The sequence below is a fragment of the Megalobrama amblycephala genome, linkage group LG5 (assembly GCF_018812025.1).
Source record: "Megalobrama amblycephala isolate DHTTF-2021 linkage group LG5, ASM1881202v1, whole genome shotgun sequence".
Taxonomy (NCBI): domain Eukaryota; kingdom Metazoa; phylum Chordata; class Actinopteri; order Cypriniformes; family Xenocyprididae; genus Megalobrama; species Megalobrama amblycephala.
The window spans coordinates 37,568,398-37,588,230 of record NC_063048.1 but is presented as its reverse complement, the minus strand read 5'-3'; the positions used below and the strand labels follow the sequence as shown (position 1 = coordinate 37,588,230).

The 19,833-nt window shown below is 36.1% G+C and overlaps 1 protein-coding gene across 2 annotated transcripts in view; it reads left to right on the top strand.

Annotated features, from left to right (window-relative positions):
• ptpn21 (protein tyrosine phosphatase non-receptor type 21) overlaps positions 1-19,833 on the top strand; it is a 36,316-nt gene that overhangs the window by 7,161 nt on the left and 9,322 nt on the right. The window contains exons 5-16 of one of the 2 annotated variants that reach the window (XM_048192183.1): positions 5,983-6,050; positions 6,150-6,220; positions 7,442-7,529; positions 8,405-8,493; positions 9,054-9,141; positions 9,649-9,728; positions 11,388-11,495; positions 12,028-12,088; positions 12,468-12,546; positions 12,939-13,822; positions 14,842-15,390; positions 19,133-19,270. In XM_048192183.1, the coding sequence (XP_048048140.1) occupies positions 5,983-6,050; positions 6,150-6,220; positions 7,442-7,529; positions 8,405-8,493; positions 9,054-9,141; positions 9,649-9,728; positions 11,388-11,495; positions 12,028-12,088; positions 12,468-12,546; positions 12,939-13,822; positions 14,842-15,390; positions 19,133-19,270 (2,303 nt within the window). The remainder of the gene's footprint in view (positions 1-5,982; positions 6,051-6,149; positions 6,221-7,441; positions 7,530-8,404; positions 8,494-9,053; positions 9,142-9,648; positions 9,729-11,387; positions 11,496-12,027; positions 12,089-12,467; positions 12,547-12,938; positions 13,823-14,841; positions 15,391-19,132; positions 19,271-19,833) is intronic. The other variant, XM_048192184.1, reaches the window with a different exon arrangement.

Below are 19,833 nucleotides of genomic sequence, written 5' to 3'. Positions count from 1 at the left end.
AAGAATGAAGTTGTGTTTATGAATTATACAGACTGCAAGTGTTTAAAAATGAAAATAGCGACGGCTCTTGTCTCCGTGAATACAGTAAGAAACGATGGTAACTTTAACCACATTTAACAGTACATTACCAACATGCTAACGAAACATTTAGATAGACAATTTACAAATATCACTAAAAATATCATGTAATCATGGATCATGTCAGTTATTATTGCTCCATCTGCCATTTTTCGCTATTGTTCTTGCTTGCTTACCTAGTCTGTTGATTCACCTGTGCAGATCCAGACGTTACTATCTGCCCTTGTCTAATGCCTTTCATAATGTTGGGAACATGGGCTGGCATATGCAAATATTGGGGCGTTCACCCCGACTGTTACGTAACAGTCGGTGTTATGTTGAGATCCGCGTGTTTTCCGGAAGTCTTTTAAACAAATGAGATTTACATAAGAAAGAGAAAGCAATAGAGTTTGAAACTCAGTGTATGTCTTTTCCATGTACTGAACTCTTGTTATTCAACTATGCCAAGATAAATTCAAATTTTGAATCTAGGGCACCTTTAAACTGAGACGAAGCTAAATTCTACCTTACAACAGTAATATATTTCTGTCACAATTTCTTAAAAGTTAAACCAAACTTTATTTTGATGGGTTTAAGTGAAGACCTTTGAGTTTATGACGATAGTTTTCTCAAATGAAACGGTAAAATGCCCATGAAGTGACTCTGGAGTTGAAGTTTATGCATTCAGAGGATGAAAACATGGCGAGCGTCACGTGTGCTTCAGTGTGTGTGGTAAATGAAACCTCGCGTCTGCGCCATTCATTCACACAGAGACAAGCAGAACATGCATGATTCATATTTAAGAGGATTAGGGCCAAGCAATAATAAAAAAATAAAACCATTTTGAGATTAAAGATGTTAAATTACAAGAAAAAAAACTCATTAAATTTCGAGAAAAAAGTCGAGATAAAATGTTGCGAATAAAGTCATTAAATTATAAGAATAAAGTCATTAAATTACTAGAAAAAAGTCGTTAAATTATGAGAACAAATTCATAATTTAACAAATTTGTTCTCGTAATTTAACGACTTTTTTCTCATAATTTAATGACTTTATTCTCAACATTTTATCTCGACTTTTTTCTCGAAATTTAATTAGTTTTTTTCTCGTAATTTAACATCTTTAATCTCAAAATGGTTTTATTTTTTTATTATTGCTTGGCCCTAATCCGTAATTTCGCGATTTGATTTAAGTGTACTGACGTACTTTTTATTTATTCATCAAAAATTTGACAAATTCTGTGACATTCAGTGTTATACAGTAAATTCAGTTTATATGACTGGATTCTGCCATTCCATCTGTGTTTTCTGCATCGCGGAAATCATAGGGCCCTAAAATTGTGATAATATTTTGCAATATTATTGTTTTTACTGTATTTTTGATCAAATAAATGCAGCCTTGGTTGAGCATAAGAGACTTCTTTCAAAAAATCGTAATTATTCCATACTTCTGAAGACAGATTTAGGTATTCGGTCCACTAAAAATCATGTCTATTTTACTCTTTTATATAACGTGAAAGGTGTTATGAGACTCAGTCATAACTTGATGTTGCAAGAGAACATTTGCTTTAACATTCTTAAGATAACACTTAGCCAGTGTCTGGTTCATGGGTCCAGATACTCCATCATGAAGGTACGGTTTTATATTACAACAGGCTGTAAGTCTAGAAAATCAGAGCACCATATATCAAGCTGTGCTGCCAGGCTCGACTTTACCCAACACAAGAATCTCATACGCTGATATATATGGCAGCACCAGTTACTGGGCTCTGTGTTAACATCACTCACTGTCACAACCAGATAAAACAAATCATGTCCCGACTGTATTTGCACTGTCAAAAGCCCTTTGTCTTCACTTGGTTTGTGTCATTTCGATGAGGTGAGGAGTTATTTTTGTGCACCAGCATTGCTGTGTAAGGAGGCTTCACGCGACGGTGATGCTTGGGATTGTCGGCATAGCTGTGAACATTTCTAACGGGCTGATTAGACATGCTGTTAATGTTGAGCTACTACAGTTACAAAGGCTAAATCGATTCCTTCCATAACAAAACGTCTCTCAGCTTTTCTAAATTTAGATGTGCTATTGCCCTGAATGTTGCAGATGATTTTGCAAGAGTGTCAACTCACATTTTACATTTTAAACCCAACATCTAACTCATAACTTCAGTGCATCGTCATTAGTAAGATAAAATAAAATCATTTAAAAAAATGTACTGGTGTTTTGATAAGTCAAACATCTCTATCACTAGATAGGATTAGAAACATTTATAAATCCTTAATAGTAAGTATTAAACGCGTGTGCATTTTCAGATAATGGCAGTGTTATTTTAATATCATTGAGATACTAATATAGCTTTTGTTAATATTTAGGTGTTCAAGTGCGTAGTGCTAGAAACTCTATTATAATTGTTAAAAATTTCCAAGGATCAGCATTCTCCCCTCAAAGTGATCAGGTGGACCAAACCATTAGTCGTAGAGACTTGAAACTTTGAGGGCTGGTAATACTCACACCGTCTACAATGTCACCAATGCTCACCCCGATCAGCCTGACGGGGGCGCTACAGCGGTCAAAAGTTGTAGCGTAGGCTTAAGTGTCTTATATCATTGGAATACTTGGTTCAAGACGGACAAAATGCCTTGGATTTGCTCGTCTTTCTGACGAAATTTTCAGGTATTTTGGATGTTTTGAAAAAACTACTTTTGCGAACTAGTCCTAGGTTTCTGGCCTGATCGGAACCAAATCAGTGCAGCAAGATTTTTATGGTCAATATTATTAAACTAAAGTTGAAATTTTGATTCACGGTCCCTAAGGGTCGCCAAAACATTCAAAGTGAGCCACTTTTACTAAAATGGCTATAACCTGTAAACGAAATTATATTTTCACCAAACCAAGCTCATTCTGTGGTCGTGTGAAAAAGGACGCAGCGACTGACCACTTGGTGACACTATAACAGGAAAAAAAAACATGGAAATGGCTATAAATACTTCATTGTTAGTCCGATTGACTTGAAATTGGCATGTAGTGTCTTTGTTTGCCATGATTGTCTGAGGACATTGATGCATCTCAAAAAACATGTCCGCCATTGGCCAATGAGTTTTGAGCAGCTATCAGATAAGGTTAATGGAGGCCGAACGGAACGAAACTCTGTGGGTCTATTTGACTCACGACCCTAGAGGCCTGTGAGAAATTAGAAAGAAATCGGCCACCAGGGGACGCCTTTGTGTTTTTCACGTGTGTAAAGGATCATGTCTCGTCATGCCCACGACATTCATACCACATGGTAGAACTCTTGCCTCTAGGACCACTGCTGTCCACCGAATCATTCGTTAAAGGGTTAGTTCACCCAAAAATAAAAATTCTGTCATTAATGATTCACCCTCATGTCGTTCCAAACCCGTAAGACCTCTGTTCATCTTCAGAACACAGTTTAAGATATTTTAGATTTAGTCCGAGAGCTTTCAGTCCCTCCATTGAAAGTGTATGTACGGTATACTGTCCATGTCCAGAAAGGTAATAAAAACATCATCAAAGTAATCCATGTGACATCAGTGGGTTAGTTAGAAGTTTTTGAAGCATCGAAAATACATTTTGGTCCAAAAATAACAAAAACTACAACTTTATTCAGCATTGTCTTCTCTTCCGGGTCTGTTGTTCATCCGGGTTCACGACTCTCTCAGTGACGCTGCTGACGTAAGACGCTACTGACGTGTTATCTGGTGCGCCGAGCTTCGTTTACAGTCTGAGGAGACGCACGCTGTATTCAAGCTATTCTACATTGTTTGTATTTTGGTATTGCTATATTTTTTAAAATGGTGCGTAAGTGTGCATGTCGCGGATGTCCTAATCGCCAAAAACAACGACGTATAAGTGCATTACCAACGCCGACAGATGAAAGGATTCAGTGGAATCAATTCAATGGAATCAATTCAATGGAAAGGATTCTGGAAGAGAAGACAATGCTGAATAAAGTTGTAGTTTTTGTTATTTTTGGACCAAAATGTATTTTAGATGCTTCAAAAACTTCTAACTAACCCACTGATGTCACATGGACTACTTTGATGATGTTTTTACGTTATTTTACGTTTCTGGACATGGACAGTATACTGTACATACATTTTCAATGGAGGGACAGAAAGATCTTGGACTAAATCTAAAATATCTTAAACTGTGTTCTGAAGATGAATGAAGGTCTTACGGGTTTGGAACGACATGAGGGTGAGTCATTAATGACAGAATTCTCATTTTTGGGTGAACTAACCCTTTAAATATTGGAGATTGTTTCAAAAAACAACTTTGGTCTTTTCCATCTATGATCTAGATCAGTGGTTCCCAAACTGGGGTACGTGAGGTGACAAAAGGGGGTACGCGAACAAAATGCTGAGTAGTTCATTTAATTCTACCTTAAAATACTATTAAAACCGAGCATGTTTTTCTAACTGCCAAAATGCTGTAAATCCAGTACATTTAATCAAATTACCTCATCATTTGCAGTCAAAAGTTACTGTATCCACACAAGCAGCATCCATATGATAAGATTGCGTGCAGAATCTGCTGCCTTAAATCGAGCTAAATTACTGCCGTTCTCGACAATGCACCTTTGTAAAAGTGGGGATTCAGCACTTACTCGCATGAAGAACAAATATAGACACAGATAGTGGATTAATTTCGATTTAAGACTCAAACTTTCTCCAATACAAAAACATACCTTGTGTGAGTTCTTGTATTTAATGATGATAACGAGCAATTGTTCCCAAATATCCACAAGACTGCAAACGTGACATTATTATACAACAGGTCAAAAAACAAAACGTAAATTTTAAACACAGTACTGTCAGTATTTACTCTATTTTGCAATGAAATAATAGTTCTAACGAAAACCACAGCAGAACTACAACACGCGTCTGTGTTTCGCGAACAATTCTGCAGCTTTGAACAAATCATGAGAGTCAACGATTCAATGATTCATTCACAGCCGATTCTTCATTACTGAATGAATGACTCGATGACTCACTCATAAAAACATTGACTTGCTGCCACCTACTGGCGGTTTTAGTTTAATATTTAAAAGTTTTACTTAGTTTACCATCATTGCATAAAATTATGGTAAAACTATGTTCTCTATTGAACATTTTTATTTAAAACATTATTTATTTTATAAAGTTATTCATAAAGGTAAAAATATGCACTGGAAAATCAATTTAGGGGGCAAATATTGTCCCTTAATGGTAAAGGTGTGACTGCAGTCTAAGTGGAAGAGAGGGGGTACGCAGAAGGATGGAAATCCCTTCAGGGGGTACTCCACGCTTAAAAGTTTGGGAACTACTGATCTAGATGGTTACCGGCTTGGTAATTAAAAAACCTTTTTACGCATGTGCTTAAAGGCCTTAAAGCGACTTAAAGCGGCCTTAATTGATGCTCTCAGCTATATTTTGAATTAGTTTTATTTTTTAATCTTTTCTGTTTTCATTTTAATTTTAAAGTTAGTAATTTTGTTGTGTTTTTGTCATTTTTGTCATTATTAGTTTTTTTTAATGTCTGTATATTTTTGTTAATTTTACTTATTTTCAAGTTAAACCAAATGAAAAGTTTAATAAAGTAAGAAAAAGTATTTTATTTCAATTAACATATATTTCAAGTAACAAATGCTTTTTAGTTAACTATAATAACCCTGGATAATGTACATCTAGTTGCCTTTTTAACACCTATTTAAAGTGTTGTTTTCTCTGGTATGTTTTCTTGTAAAGCGCTTTGAGAAAGCCACTTTTAAAGGCGTTATATAAAATAAAGGTATTATTAACTGAAATATATTAATTTATTAATATTAAAGAATCAGTGTCATGTTTAGTTGGAGGGCAGGCTTTTGATCAGTTGGAGGGCAGGCTTTTTTAATCAAATGCTAAACATAAGTTTATTTATTTCTTCCAGCTGACCTTGGAGACTTCAATCGATATGAATCCCAGGAATTCCTTCAGAAAATTGTGCTTTTTCCAATGGTGAGTAATCACTGAACATTTCAGTCTCTATTTTCAATTCAGAAACTACATGATATTTCATAAGCCCATTCATTCTCTCTGTTTCTCCTCTGTTCTCAGCCATGGATCCAGGACGAGAGGGTTGTGGAGGAGGCCACTCAAAAAGTCACCATGCTCTATCAAAACTATCGGTGAGAGGCTGTAGTCATCTGCGAAATGTGCTTTTTTTCCCATTTGGAAAAGATTGAGATAGTTTGCCACAGTTTAAGGGAGGTTCAGTGAGGAGGATTCATGATTATCAGATGTGTTCAGATGGTTCCTTTTAGAGGATTTCAAAGGCAGTTGTCAAATGCCTGACATGACTTATGACCAGACTCTCTGCTTTGGACTCAGAAAACCATAAATGCTCTTGGCTTTCCTGCAAAAGTTGTTTCAAAAGATCCTTCAGAGCAGATTTGCATGTGTTCGACACACTTTAGGGCTGAGAAATATGTTGAAATATTTGCCACATTTTGTAGAGTGTTGTTGCCATGCTGTCATTTTACGCCGGGCTGCTTCACAAACGAGGGTCAATTCAACACAAAAGATCAACATGACGGCACATGCTAGTGGATGAGTTGAATCAACTCCACAGCAACTACATAAATTTATCCACTAACCATTCAGAAACTTCCAGTTTCATTCTAAAAGTTGTAACTTCTTCCTGAGTCTCTCCATCAGTGTCGACTCCGGTTTGAACAATGTAAGGCTGAACACTGTTACTGACAATCCTCATTTTGGCTGTGTGAGATTCTCCAGCTTTGTTGTTGTTGAGCTGTTAAAGCTCCACCCTCTTCTGGAAAGGGGGCAGAGAGCAGCAGCTCATTTGCATTTAAAGGGACAAACACAAAATTGATGTGTTTTTGACAAGCTATAATAAATGATCTGTGGGGTATTTTGAGATGGAAAATAAATGGCTTTCTTCATGAATTGGTCATTGAACAATTGGTTCTTCACCTGATTGGTTCAAAACACGTTTTTATTCAGAAATGTTGCTCAGAAAAGTGCTGCTCAGAGATGCACAAACAGTTCTGCTCTGGCTTTATATGTAATATTTTCGCTGGCAAACTATACTAACAGACTATATTGACTAAAATATAACACAATCTTATTTATGGAACTGTTGTATAAAACCTTATCACATTTGTACTTATGCTGGCATGTCATGCAAATAAAATATCTTTTACTGATTCTTGGAAGAAATCTACGAAAGCATTGCAGTTCTCTGACGTTGTTTGTTTTTGTAATGCACCTTAAGAATGTGGAAGAGTCTGATTATCACGATCAGATGACCGGCGCGTTGTTGAATGTGATCTTTGTGCTGTGGTATCTCAGAGCTGATGGTATGTGTGTGTGTGTGTGTTGTTTCCCAGAGGTCTGTCTGCTCCAGAGGCGGAGTTACTCTACATGCAGGAGGTGGAGAAGATGGAGGGCTACGGTGAGGAGAGTGTCCAGGCGAAGGTAAATCGGCAAAAAAATGCCCATATCTGTTTTGTGCAATTCAGAACCACACACAGGAAAATATATAGTTTGCCTCGTAATAGATTCCCTTGACACGTTTTGTATTATGCAGTGCAAATGTTATCAAAACAAGAAATATAACAAGTGCACAAAATTAATGCATACACTTAAAGGGTTAGTTCACCCAAAAATTAAAATTCTGTGATCATTTACTCATCCGCTTGTCGTTCCAAACCCGTAAGGCTTTTGTTCATCTTCTGAACACATATGAAGATGTTTTTATTGAAATCTGAGAGATTTCTGTCCCTCCATTGAAAGTCTGTTCACCCAAAACTCTGATGCGTCAAAACGTTCATAAAGAGATTGTAAAGTAAATCCATATGAATGAAGAGCGGTTTAATCCAAGTCTTCTGAAGTGACACAACCACTTCATATGATAAACACATTTAATTTATGCTTTTTTTAAACTGCTTGATTCATTTGGATTTATTTTACGATCTCTTTATGAACGTTTTGTGTGTAAACTATCTCTTTAAGAAATGAATTATGTTCAATACAGAAACACTTTTCCAAAGCAGTAAATTACAGTGAAGGAACTTCTGAACAAATTTATTACTATTTTCAACACACTTACTATTTATCATACTTGAGATTATTTATTTTGAAACAACCCAAGTGTTACACTTTGATGTAAATCTGCTTGTCAAGAAAGGTGTGGTATTATTTTTCTAAGACACCAGACTTTTTTCATCATGCAATATTGCATTAAACTACAAAAAAGAATGGTTAATAATCATTTTAGTCTATTGACAGCCATTTAAATGAATAAATATTTCATGGTACTGTATTTTATTTCCTTCCGTGTGTCTGAACAGGACACTCAGAGCACAGATGTGATTATCGGCTCTTGTCTGGACGGGATTTTTGTCAAGCACAAAAATGGGAAGGCACCTCTCATGTTTCGGTATGTGTGCATGCAACATGCTTCTGTGTTTTTTTTTGCATTCATGCATGAGGGCTGGTGAATATATTAAATATTTGTGATGCATTTTATGATAAATTGTATTTTGCAATCATTTTAATGCACTTTTTATTTGGCCATTACATTTCTTTGACGTTTCGAATCAGTCAACAATGTTTAAGGAAATCTGTGCATGGCATTTTTAGAAAAAAAAAAAAAATATTATGTTTGTAAATTTTGCTGTTAATTACAATATAGTAAGTAATCTTACTTGTGATAATGTAGTGAAACAAAGTTTGCAAAACACACTTTGATTACTGTAAACTAGATTTATTTTTGTATTTTACTTACATTTTTTGATTGTCCTCATCAACAATGGCTGGCTGAAATTTAGTTTTCTCTTATTGGGGAATAAATCACCCTTTTTCAGAGCAAAAAAATAAACAAATATAGAGATTTATATCAGATGTTGTCCAAACTAGCCTGACTAGCCGTATCTATCGTGTTTTTAGGTTGTGTATTGCTGTCATGTGTCTGACTCGAGCTCTTCATTGTTTCTGCAGGTGGAATGACATTAATAATATGACTCATAATAAGTCCTTCTTTGCCCTGGAGCTCGCCAACAAAGAAGACACAATCCAGTTCCAGACCGTAAGTCTCCACCTCGTCTCAGATAGTTCAGATGCTTTCCTTTGTCTGAAATTACTGAAAGACTTAATCAATCTGGAGTTATGCTACAGTTCTTTATGCTAAGGTTCTTTATTGGCATCAATGGTTCCATAAAGAACATCCATGGAACCTTTCAAAAGCACAAAATATTCTTGTGGTTCTTTAGATTTTTAAAATGTTCTTCACAGTAAGAAAAATAGGTTTTAAAAACTGACCACTGAACGGTTCTTTGTTGAACCACAGCTTTAATGCCAAGTATGTTTACACACACACAAGGAATTTGTCTATGGCATTACTGCAAAAACCCCCTCTTGGAAACTTTATTTTTATCACAGTATATCACAGTGATGCCCATGTGTGTGTCCATTCATATTAATGAATAGATCTGTGGCTGGCCTCTAAGGAACGCCACTCATTTAGGCCCTGAAACACACTAGTCAATGTCCTAGCCTGATTTGATTTAGTAAAAATGTTCTGGCTCTGTTTCAGGAGGACATGGAGACGTCCAAATACGTGTGCAGAATGTGGCTGGCGCGACACAAGTTTTACAAAATTAACAACAGCAGTTTGTAAGTTTATGTGTGTTTTCTGTCGTGTGTTTGTTTTTGTTTGGGATGCACTGATTTTGGCCAATACAATTTAAGCAAAAAAAAACAGTCTGATATAGATACCCTGCTTCATTTGTCTCTTTCCTCTAAAAACTAGGTTTTTTGTTGTAATGTCGTGACTAAATACTCAGTCATTACTAGATTGGATTATAGGCACAATAAAAAAGAAAACTTTCATAATTTAGGAAACCGTTTAAACAATGTACACTACCATTCAGAGGCTTTGGGGTTGGTAAGATTATTTAATGTTTTTGAAAGTCTCCTTTGCTCAGCAAGACAGTGTTTATTTGATAAAAAAAAAAAAAAAAAAAAAAATATATATATATATATATATATAAATGAAATATTACAATTTAAAATAACTGTTTTCTATGTGAATATATTGTAAAATGTAATTTAGTCCTGTGAATTTTCAGCATCATTACTCCATTCTTCAGTGTCACATGATCCTTCAGAAATCATTCTAATATGCTGATTTGCTGCTTAAGAAACATTTATGATTATTATCAGTGTTGAAAACAGTTGTCAGGGCTTCTTAATTCACCCTTACACAAATGAAAGCCTTAAAAAGGTCTTAAATCAGTGCAGAAAGTCTTAAATTCATAAAGTTTGCGTTAAGTGTTGCATGCATTGCAAAAAATGTATATCTTCCTCAATATTTGTCTTGTTTTCCAATACAAATATCGAAACATCTTTGATACATTTACTTGAGATGCAAATGCAAAATGAAGTTAATGCTTAAAACAAAAACAAATGTTTGTCAACGAGTATCCCTTTGAATTAACTTGATTTTTCTAAACCTGTTGCCAAATATTTGTTCGTTTTCAGGAAAACTCACTTTGTTTTTCATCAATTTCACAGAAAACAAGACTTCATATTCTGTCATTTTAAATCTCCAGTAAATGCATCTTAATTTAAGAATCTTTAGACAATTGCACTAAAATCGTATTCTATATATTTTTCTGTTCTAACGGTTGAGAGCAGAGGTATTCAATCTACTTTTGAAGTAATGGATATCTGTTGGAAGTTGTATTTTCAAACTCTGAAGTGTTGCTAATACAACTTGTTTTTTTCTCCCTAGACATTTACATTTCGAGAGCATATTAACGTATTGTGTTCCCTTCAGTTTATTCCTTAAGTTTTCTTTATTTGGTCTTCAAAAGGTCTTAAATTTACACTCATAAATTCTGCAGAAACCCTGGTTGTGCTGCGTTAAATTTTTGTAGAAACTGTGATGCAGTGTCTGTATTCAGGATTCTTTAAATAGAAAGTTCAAAAGAACAGCATTTATTTGAATTTTACATTTTTTTGGGACATTTTAAATGTCTTTACTGTCACTTTTGATCTATTTAATCAGTCCTTGCTGATTAAAAGTATTAATTTCTTTCAAAAAATATTTCTGACCCCAAACTTTTGAACATGCTAGTGTTGTAAACAAATGGTTTGCACACACACAATGTTTTAATACCGGCCTTTTTCATGCATATGGCCAATTGCTGATTCTTTTAATGTGATCAGTAATTGGCTGAGTAAAATTATTGGCTGCTACATCGGTGCATCTGTAGTTTTGTGTGTCTCTTTCTCTCGGTGGCTTCACCGCTGTCCGTTTACTGTCTCCAGAGAGCTGTCTGATGGCCCGAACTCTGAGGGCTCCCAGAGGTCCATTCTCTCTCTTTCATTTCCTCGCTTTCCAACCCTCTCTCGTCCCTCTGTGCCTGCTGACAAGGGGTGAGCACGACTACTGCGTTACTGCTCCGAGCCTTCTTGTGGCCGACAGAGTGACGGGAAATTCCTGAAAACTGCAAAATTTTATTTTTTATTTAAATCAAGATGAATTATAGACATTAAATCAAATACTGCAAGCTTTTAAAAATATTTAGCTTTACAATATTTTTGCACTATGATGCTGTAATGCAAAAGTATTGTACAGTTGAATTTTGTGAAACTGAACTTTTATGAAAATGTCCGAATGCAAAAAAGCAAATGTTTTTGGCAAGTATTTTATTTTTTACTTCAAACTGCAATCTTTTATAAATATTTAACATTGCAATATCATATATCATAGTGATGCTGCAATGCAAAAATATTGTACAGTTAAATATTGAGAATCTCTGAAAATATATTTAGTTGTCATGAAAATGTCACAGTGCAAAAATGGAACCATAGTAAACCGCTGTTTATGTGAGAAATACAAACTTTGAACTTTATTGCTCTCTGGTTTATTTTAGCTTGTCTTTTATTGTTTTGTGTTTTATTCCAGACAAACTCAGCCCGCTCCTGTAAACCCCGTGAGGCGACGGTCCTCGACGAGAATGTCTCTGGTCAGCATTATACCAGTTATTCATGAACTACACAACAGTTTTGCAGTGGAGCTTGTTCTGTAGGATGTTTATGGAGTTTGTTGGCTCTGCATGATCTCATGTGATTTACTGTAACTCTATTCCAAACCAAAACCAAAACCTTTTAAGGCAGCATCCTAACTGAAATGAAACCTTATGCGCATCATGATAATCTAATAAGCATTAAAAACATTATATAGTTGAATTTTAATATAGTTTTGCTGGCTAACTTTGGACGGTTCATGCTTTGAGTGTACCTATATTACTTAAAATACTGTCTAAAGAGGGAGTTCACTAGTTATGAAGCAGACTTAATGTGTCCTGCTGAATAATACTGCTTTTGTTTTGTCTTATGATGCAGCCAAAACCGCAACCCTACATGATGCCACCTCAGATGCACTTTAACGGCCATTACACCGAGCCGTACACGTCTTCGCAAGGTAAAACAAGCCAAAAATCCTGTCCGTTCTCACTGCAAAATGACTGTTTTTGTCCTCTTTTTCCATTACAAATATCTAAACATTCTTAAATCAAGATACAGGAAAAATTACATAATACAAATTACATAAGATATTAAGTGTTGTTTTCTAAAAGAAAAACAAAAAAAATTAAAATTAGTGCTTGATTTATCTTGATTTAAAAAAGTTTAGATATTTGTACTGTAATAGCTGTTCACAAATGTTCTAATTTGTTGCATTGTTAAAATAAGTTTAAGTCACGTAATAATAATATACTTTGTATTAATTACAGTCATGCCAATAATGCTAATTTGAGTTTTACTGAAAAACAAGACCTTAAAATACTGATTCAACTTTTCTGGTATTTCCTACAGATAATCTTTACATCAACAACCAGAATGGTTTTTACTACCATTCCCAAACCAGTCTGGACCGCTCTCCTCACGAGTACAACGGACGGATCCGGAACGGCAGCGTTTACAGCGCCCAAAGCACCAGCTCCCTCAACAACCCGCAGCACTACCTGCAGCCGTCGCCCATGTCGTCCAACCCGAGCATCACAGGAAGTGATCTCATGCGGCCAGACTACGTGCCTTCCCACCGCCACAGCGCCCTAATCCCGCCGTCCTACCGTGCTACTCCCGATTACGAGACGGTCATGAGGCAGAAGAACCTCGGTATGATCCCGCCCACCGAGCGCCAGAGCCACTCCATGAGGAACCTCAACATCGGCAACTCGTACGCCTACAGCCGACCTGATCCGCTAGTGTACAGCCAGCCGGAGATCCGCGAGCACGGAGCGGGCCAGTATCCGTTCCACCTCAACTACAGCTTCCACAGTCCCTCTCCGTACCCCTATCCCACCGAGAGACGGCCCGTAGTGGGCGCCGTTAGCGTCCCCGAACTCACCAACGTCCAGCTCCAGCAGGCGCAAGAGTACCCGCCGCCCAACATCATAAGGAATCAGGTGTACTGGCCGCCACCGCCGTATCCCTACCCTCATCCTCGACCCGCCAACAGCACCCCGGATCTGTCCCGTCACCTCTACGTCAGCAGCAGCAACCCGGATCTCATCACGCGCCGTGTGCACCACTCAGTGCAAACCTTCCAGGAGGACAGTCTGCCCGTGGCGCACTCGCTGCAGGAAGTGAGCGAGCCACTTGTCACGCCTCGCCGTCCTCACATGCACAAGCGCAACTCCATCGAGATCGCCGGGCTGGCGTACGGACTGGAGAACATGAGGCTGAAGGAGAGGAAGGTGAGCCATGTGACGTTATACACATTTAAAATTATTTTCAATGGCTTTTGTTAATTATTATACAATTTATATAATAAAATTACGTAATAATCCAAATATATATATATATATATATATATATATATATATATATATATATATATATATATATATGTGTGTATATGTATATGTGTATATATATATATATATATATATATATATATATGTGTGTATATATATTATTAATTTAACTATTCATTTATAATACATTAATTTAAAATTAAGCAATTAAAATGAATAATGAATTAAAATTAAGCAATCTGATTCTAGATTTAAATATTTTTGATTGAATTAATTGTAAGTTTTTATTAATTGTAAGTTTTATTAATTGTAAGAATTAATTTTAAGTTATTATTAATTCTATTAGTTATATCATTCTTATATATTAGCATCAATCTATGATTCTAGATTTAACTATTTGAGAATAGATTGTTTTAAATAAATGTAATTTTGATTTTGTTACGCAATAAGCATTTAAAACTATTTTCAACAGCGTTTTGCTTATTCTTAATTAATATCTAATTAAATAAGAATCCTAATAATTATATAATTAATTCTATTGTAATTACTAGCAATCTTCATGTTCTAGATTGAATTATATTTGAAAGAATTTATTTAATTCGCTGACATTTTTTATCCGTCAACTACCCATGTATCCATCTGTTGTATGTCTTTTTTCACATATATACAAATTGTTAATAATTAATATAGAATCTATATAATTAATTCTTATATAATTATCTAAGATTCTAGATTGAGAAAATGTTTGGATATTTAATGCATCAACTTCAGTGAGACATTTAAAATTGCTTTTGCCAATTCTTAAGTAATATATAATATTTATATAATTACATGCTAAAAATTATATAATTAATTTATTCAATTGTTAATAATAATCTAAAATTCTAAATTGAACTATATTTGAGTAAATGTATTATTATTTAATAAATGTATTGACATTTTTTGCATCATCTACCCAGGTATCCGCATCTGCTGAAACTCCGCCCCCGGTTGCCCAGGCAATGACCCCTACAGCATCTGGCCCTGACATCAATGTTGTTCTGGAGGTTTCGAAGCCTGAGGACGTGGTCATCAAGGAGGACGTGTTCTACGGCCACAAAAAATCCCTGTCCGACGCCACGATGTTGGTGCACAGCAGTGGTGAGGAGGAAGAGTTTGAAGACGACAGCGGTCGTCACACACCCCAGTCTCAGGATGCGGTGGGCGGTCCTGAGCATCACATGACACCGCTGGAACGGTCACTCGTAGATCCGCCCGCTTATCCGTTCAGCCACGGTATGGACACGGTCCCGACGGGCCCTCCCACGTACCAGGCCCATCCGATCATCCGCAAACCGGAGGACATGGGGCAGTTGCCCCCTCTCCGAGAGCCCGGACACATGATGCCCTCGATGTCGGAGGGGGATCTGAGTGGACAGGGACGCTTGAGACAGAAGAGAGACGTCTATAAGAGACCCGTCTCTGACGTGCCACCTGCCAGAAGGAACATCGAAGGCCTTCCGCCAGCAGTAAGTGCACTTAATGATCAGATTTCAATCAGAATCATATGAAAGGATGGTTCACCCAAAAATTAAAATTATCCCACAATTTACTCACCCTTAATGCTGCGTTCACACCAAACGCGAATATTCCTGTGAGCGTCAAATTCGCGTCTACCGCGTCTAGTTTGCCGCTTGAACATTTTGAATGCATTCGCGCGTCTAGAGCGAAATAGACGCGCAATTGTAAAAATTTGTGTACAAGCGTTTGAAGCGAAATTGACGCGCGTCCGAGGTTTATCGAAATCCGCTTCTTGTGGGAGGGGCAAGTGCTAGGCGGTTGTCTGTTTGCAAGATGGCTGATAAAAGTTGATCTTTAATTTATTGCGTTCATCGAGAGAGCTACCGCTTTGTATTTGCTCTGGAGAGCAGAACAGCGGCGTAGGGGTCAGCGTCGCGGGAAGGCCACAGGTCGATAAACGTGTACGTGACTCAAAAGTAAAATGTGTATTTACAACTTACCAGGTAGCCCAATCTCCTCACCGACACTCTTCCAAGCGAGGTCCTTTTTATTCCTGTCTGAAGTATGAACTTGTGTCATAAATCTCTGGGTGACTGCTCACTGATAATATCAGTCGTTCCTCCATTTTGAATGAGTGACTCCGGGCGGGCCTGCCGCCACAGCAGCAAGCAGGCTCCTGATTGGTTAACGCGGCGCGAATTTACGCCAAAGTTCAAATTTTTCAACTCGGGCGTCAGACGCGAATTCGCGTCACACGCTAAATGCACAAAAAGCACCATTCGCGCGTAACGCGCGTATCGCGCGAATGAGGCGAATTCGCGTCTTCCGCGCCGCGCTAAACGCCTCATTCGCGCCGCAAGACCTCCAGACGCGCGTAAACGCGTCTTTACATTGACTTAACATTGAAATCATTCGCGCCAGACGCTCTATTCGCGTTTGGTGTGAACACAGCATAAGACATCCTAGGTGTATATGACTTATACACATATTAGACTTATACACATATGACTTATACACATATTAGAATGATTTCTGAAGGATCATGTGACACTGAAGACTGGAGTAACGATGCTGAAAATTCAGCTTTGCATCACATGAGTAAATTACTTTGTCAAATATATTTAAATAGTACACAGTTATTTTAAATTGTAATAATATTTCACAATATTACTGTTTTTACTGTATTTTTAATTAAATAAATGTAGCCTTGGTGAGCAGACGAAACTTCTTTTAAAAACATTAAAAATGTTAGTGGTTCCAAACTTTTGGACTGTACTGTATATAAATAATGGGAGTGAATAGTAACTGAGATTTTGAAGCCCAAAAAAGCACATCCATCTTTTTGAAGTGAAGTGATGGGTTTTTATCAGAAAAATATCCAGATTTATAACTTTATAGACTATAATCACTAGCTTCCGGTAACGTCAAATTAAAGGCTGCGATAATCAGAATCAAAATGAGATTTATTTCAAAGTATGTTTACACACAAGGAGTTTGTCTTGGTGATGGAATATATATAAACAAAATAGGCAAAATAGACAAATTTGTTTGTACAAGTGTGCTATAAACAAGTAAAATTAACAGGGAAATTTAAATTATTTAAATGGTTGTTATGCAACTTGTAGTGTAAAATAAAATTATTGATATAATTATCAAAATTATTTGCAGCACAACAAAGTCCAGCTACAAAGTCTAAATAAAACACTAAAAAAGATTAAATATTTAATCTGTTTACTTGCATGTCATGTGACCATTACCCGGCATTAGAGAACCATGAATAGGGTTGGGTATCATTTGAATTTTGACGATTCTGATTCTGCTTATCGATTCCTAATTTCGATTCATATTCACATTTATTGCAAAAAAAAAGTCTTATTGCAAAACATTTAATTGTAGCTGAATATCATGAACAAAAATCAACAGGCTAAAAACACTTACACAAGGAACTTTTGCTTATTGTTTATAAATACCATAGCAAAAACAACTAGCCTAATATACATTTCAAGCATTATTAAAGACAAGTAAACACTCGGTAATTAAAAAAGAACAAATTAGCAATTGCACAAATAAATACAACTGAACAAAAATGTGATAAAAAATAGGCTACATTACAAATATATTTAAAGTTATTCAGTCAAGAACAGCGAGTGAATTTTCTCTGTCTTCTGTTGTTTGATTAACATTATTATAGGAGGAATATTAGGCTGCTGTCACTTTAAGAGCTGCACGGATCCAATATACCGTTACACATGTTTACGAGAATATTTTGAGATTTTTTTTTTGTGTATTTGTGTGTATTGCACTCTATTCAGTATGAGAAGCCGCTCTGTGCGCATGTCGTTTTGGATGTGTGCGCAGCACAGAAAACAGTGTGCAAATCTTTTACTCTTTAACGGTTTAAAATCACATTAAAATGTGCACACAGGAACCCGACAAGCGGAATCAAAATGCACGTTTATTGCACGTTCCTCTAATTTTGGAACCAGTTCTAAAATGGAACCGGTTCTCGATACCCATCCCTAACCGTGAACATGCGAATGTGGCGTTTAATTAATGAAATGTTAACTTAAAATCTCAGGTGTAATCTCAAGAAAATAGTTTTTGTCTAAGGGGTTCGGCTGATAAAAAAGTATGGGAAACAGAATTGAGCCTATTTACTTAATGTGTTTCTAGTCTTATTGAGATTGATTCATCAGTGCATGTTATTTAAAAGAAAATCCTGTTGTTTGTTTGTAATCTGAATGAAAATGAATGACCTTGCACTCTCTAAATCCCACACTACATTCATGTCATGTATTCATTCAAACACATCTATTTAGTCGATGTTTTAGGCTTCTGTTGTAGGTAATGCAGCCTTCATATAATCTTTCTGAACATAGTAATGTAATGCTGGTTAACATAATTATGGTCCCATTATAGAAGTTTCATGTTGAAGAAAACTAAAACATTTTAGGTGATGCTTTACATTTTATTTTATAAAATAATATCTATGATTTTTTTTTTTTTAAATGTATGTAGTTAATTTTCCAGTCTGTTACTTTTCTACTGGTATTTTGGCACATGACATGAATGCAAAGTTGCAGGGTTTCAGTTAGACAGAATAACCCAGATTTAAGGCAGTTATGCATTAAGTTATGCAAGTGTTTTACACTCGATTTCACATGTTCCATTAATTAGTTTTAACAAGGAACTACATCCTCATTCCAACAATGCCTATTTTCCACTATCCTGTCACCACTTTGTATTTAAGGGCTGTCATGAGTAATTTCATGCATTAAATCAGTGGCTTTAATTATTTATTTTAATATGTAATGCATTGTTTTTTACACTCTTAATTTTTATTTTAAAAGTTATTTACATGTGGAGCACAAAAGAAGTTGTTTAGCAGAATGTTCATGCTGCTCTTCGTAGTTTTAAAATGTGCACAGAGATCTTATTGTAATTTGATAAAGGAAACTGAAACTGATTTGTGATGACACATGATCCAACTGGTGTGGCTTTTATTTTAATTTGGTCTGCATGTAGAATAGGTGTTTGTGCTCAGGGCTGAGCCCGGAAACTTGACTTGCGTGTGACGTTATTCTTCAACTCCACTATACGCGTGAATTGAAGAATGCCGCCCAACAGGCCTTTAGACCCGAACTGCTGCATTCTTCTAAAGAGCACGGCTCTACCCGTGTGTCTCAGATGCTGATCCTCAGACTCTCTGTTTTCCTCTCTGTCTCTCCATCGCTCGCTCCGGTTATGAAGGGCATGAAGAAAGGTCGTTCGGAAGTCAAGAAAGTGGGACCCCTGAAGCTGGCGGCTCTCAATGGCCTGACCCTGTCCAGAATGCCGCTGCCTGATGAAGGGAAGGACGACCCGGAGAACGCGTCTAATGATGAAAGGGTAAGTGCTGCTTTCAGTTTGACTGCAGGTGGTTAAACGCTGGTTTGTGATCAAATAACCTGGTGGTTGTTGTTGTTGTTGTTTGTTTTTTAAATGATCGAAGACAATGTTGGGTTAACAGGGTTTATATGCTGCATCTCAGTCTTCATTATTATTTCTTCACATGTGTATATATATATATATATATATATATATATATATGTATATATATATATGTGTGTGTGTGTGTTTCCTCATTTAAATGTTTTTTTGTTTTTAAAAAGTCTCTTCTGCTCAAGGCTGCATTTATTTGATCCAAAATACAGTGAAAACAGTAAAAATGTGAAATGTTTTTACAATTTAAAATAACTTTTTTCTGTTTGAATACATTTTAAAATTGAATGTTCAAAAGTTTGTGGTCAGTAAGAATTTTTATTTTTTTTTTTTTGGAAATAAATTAAAGAAATTAATACTTTTATTCAGCAAGGATGCATTAAATTGATCAAAAGTGACAGTAAAGACATTTATAATGTTACAAAAGCCTTATATTTCATATAAAGGTGGTTCTTTTGAATTTTCTATTC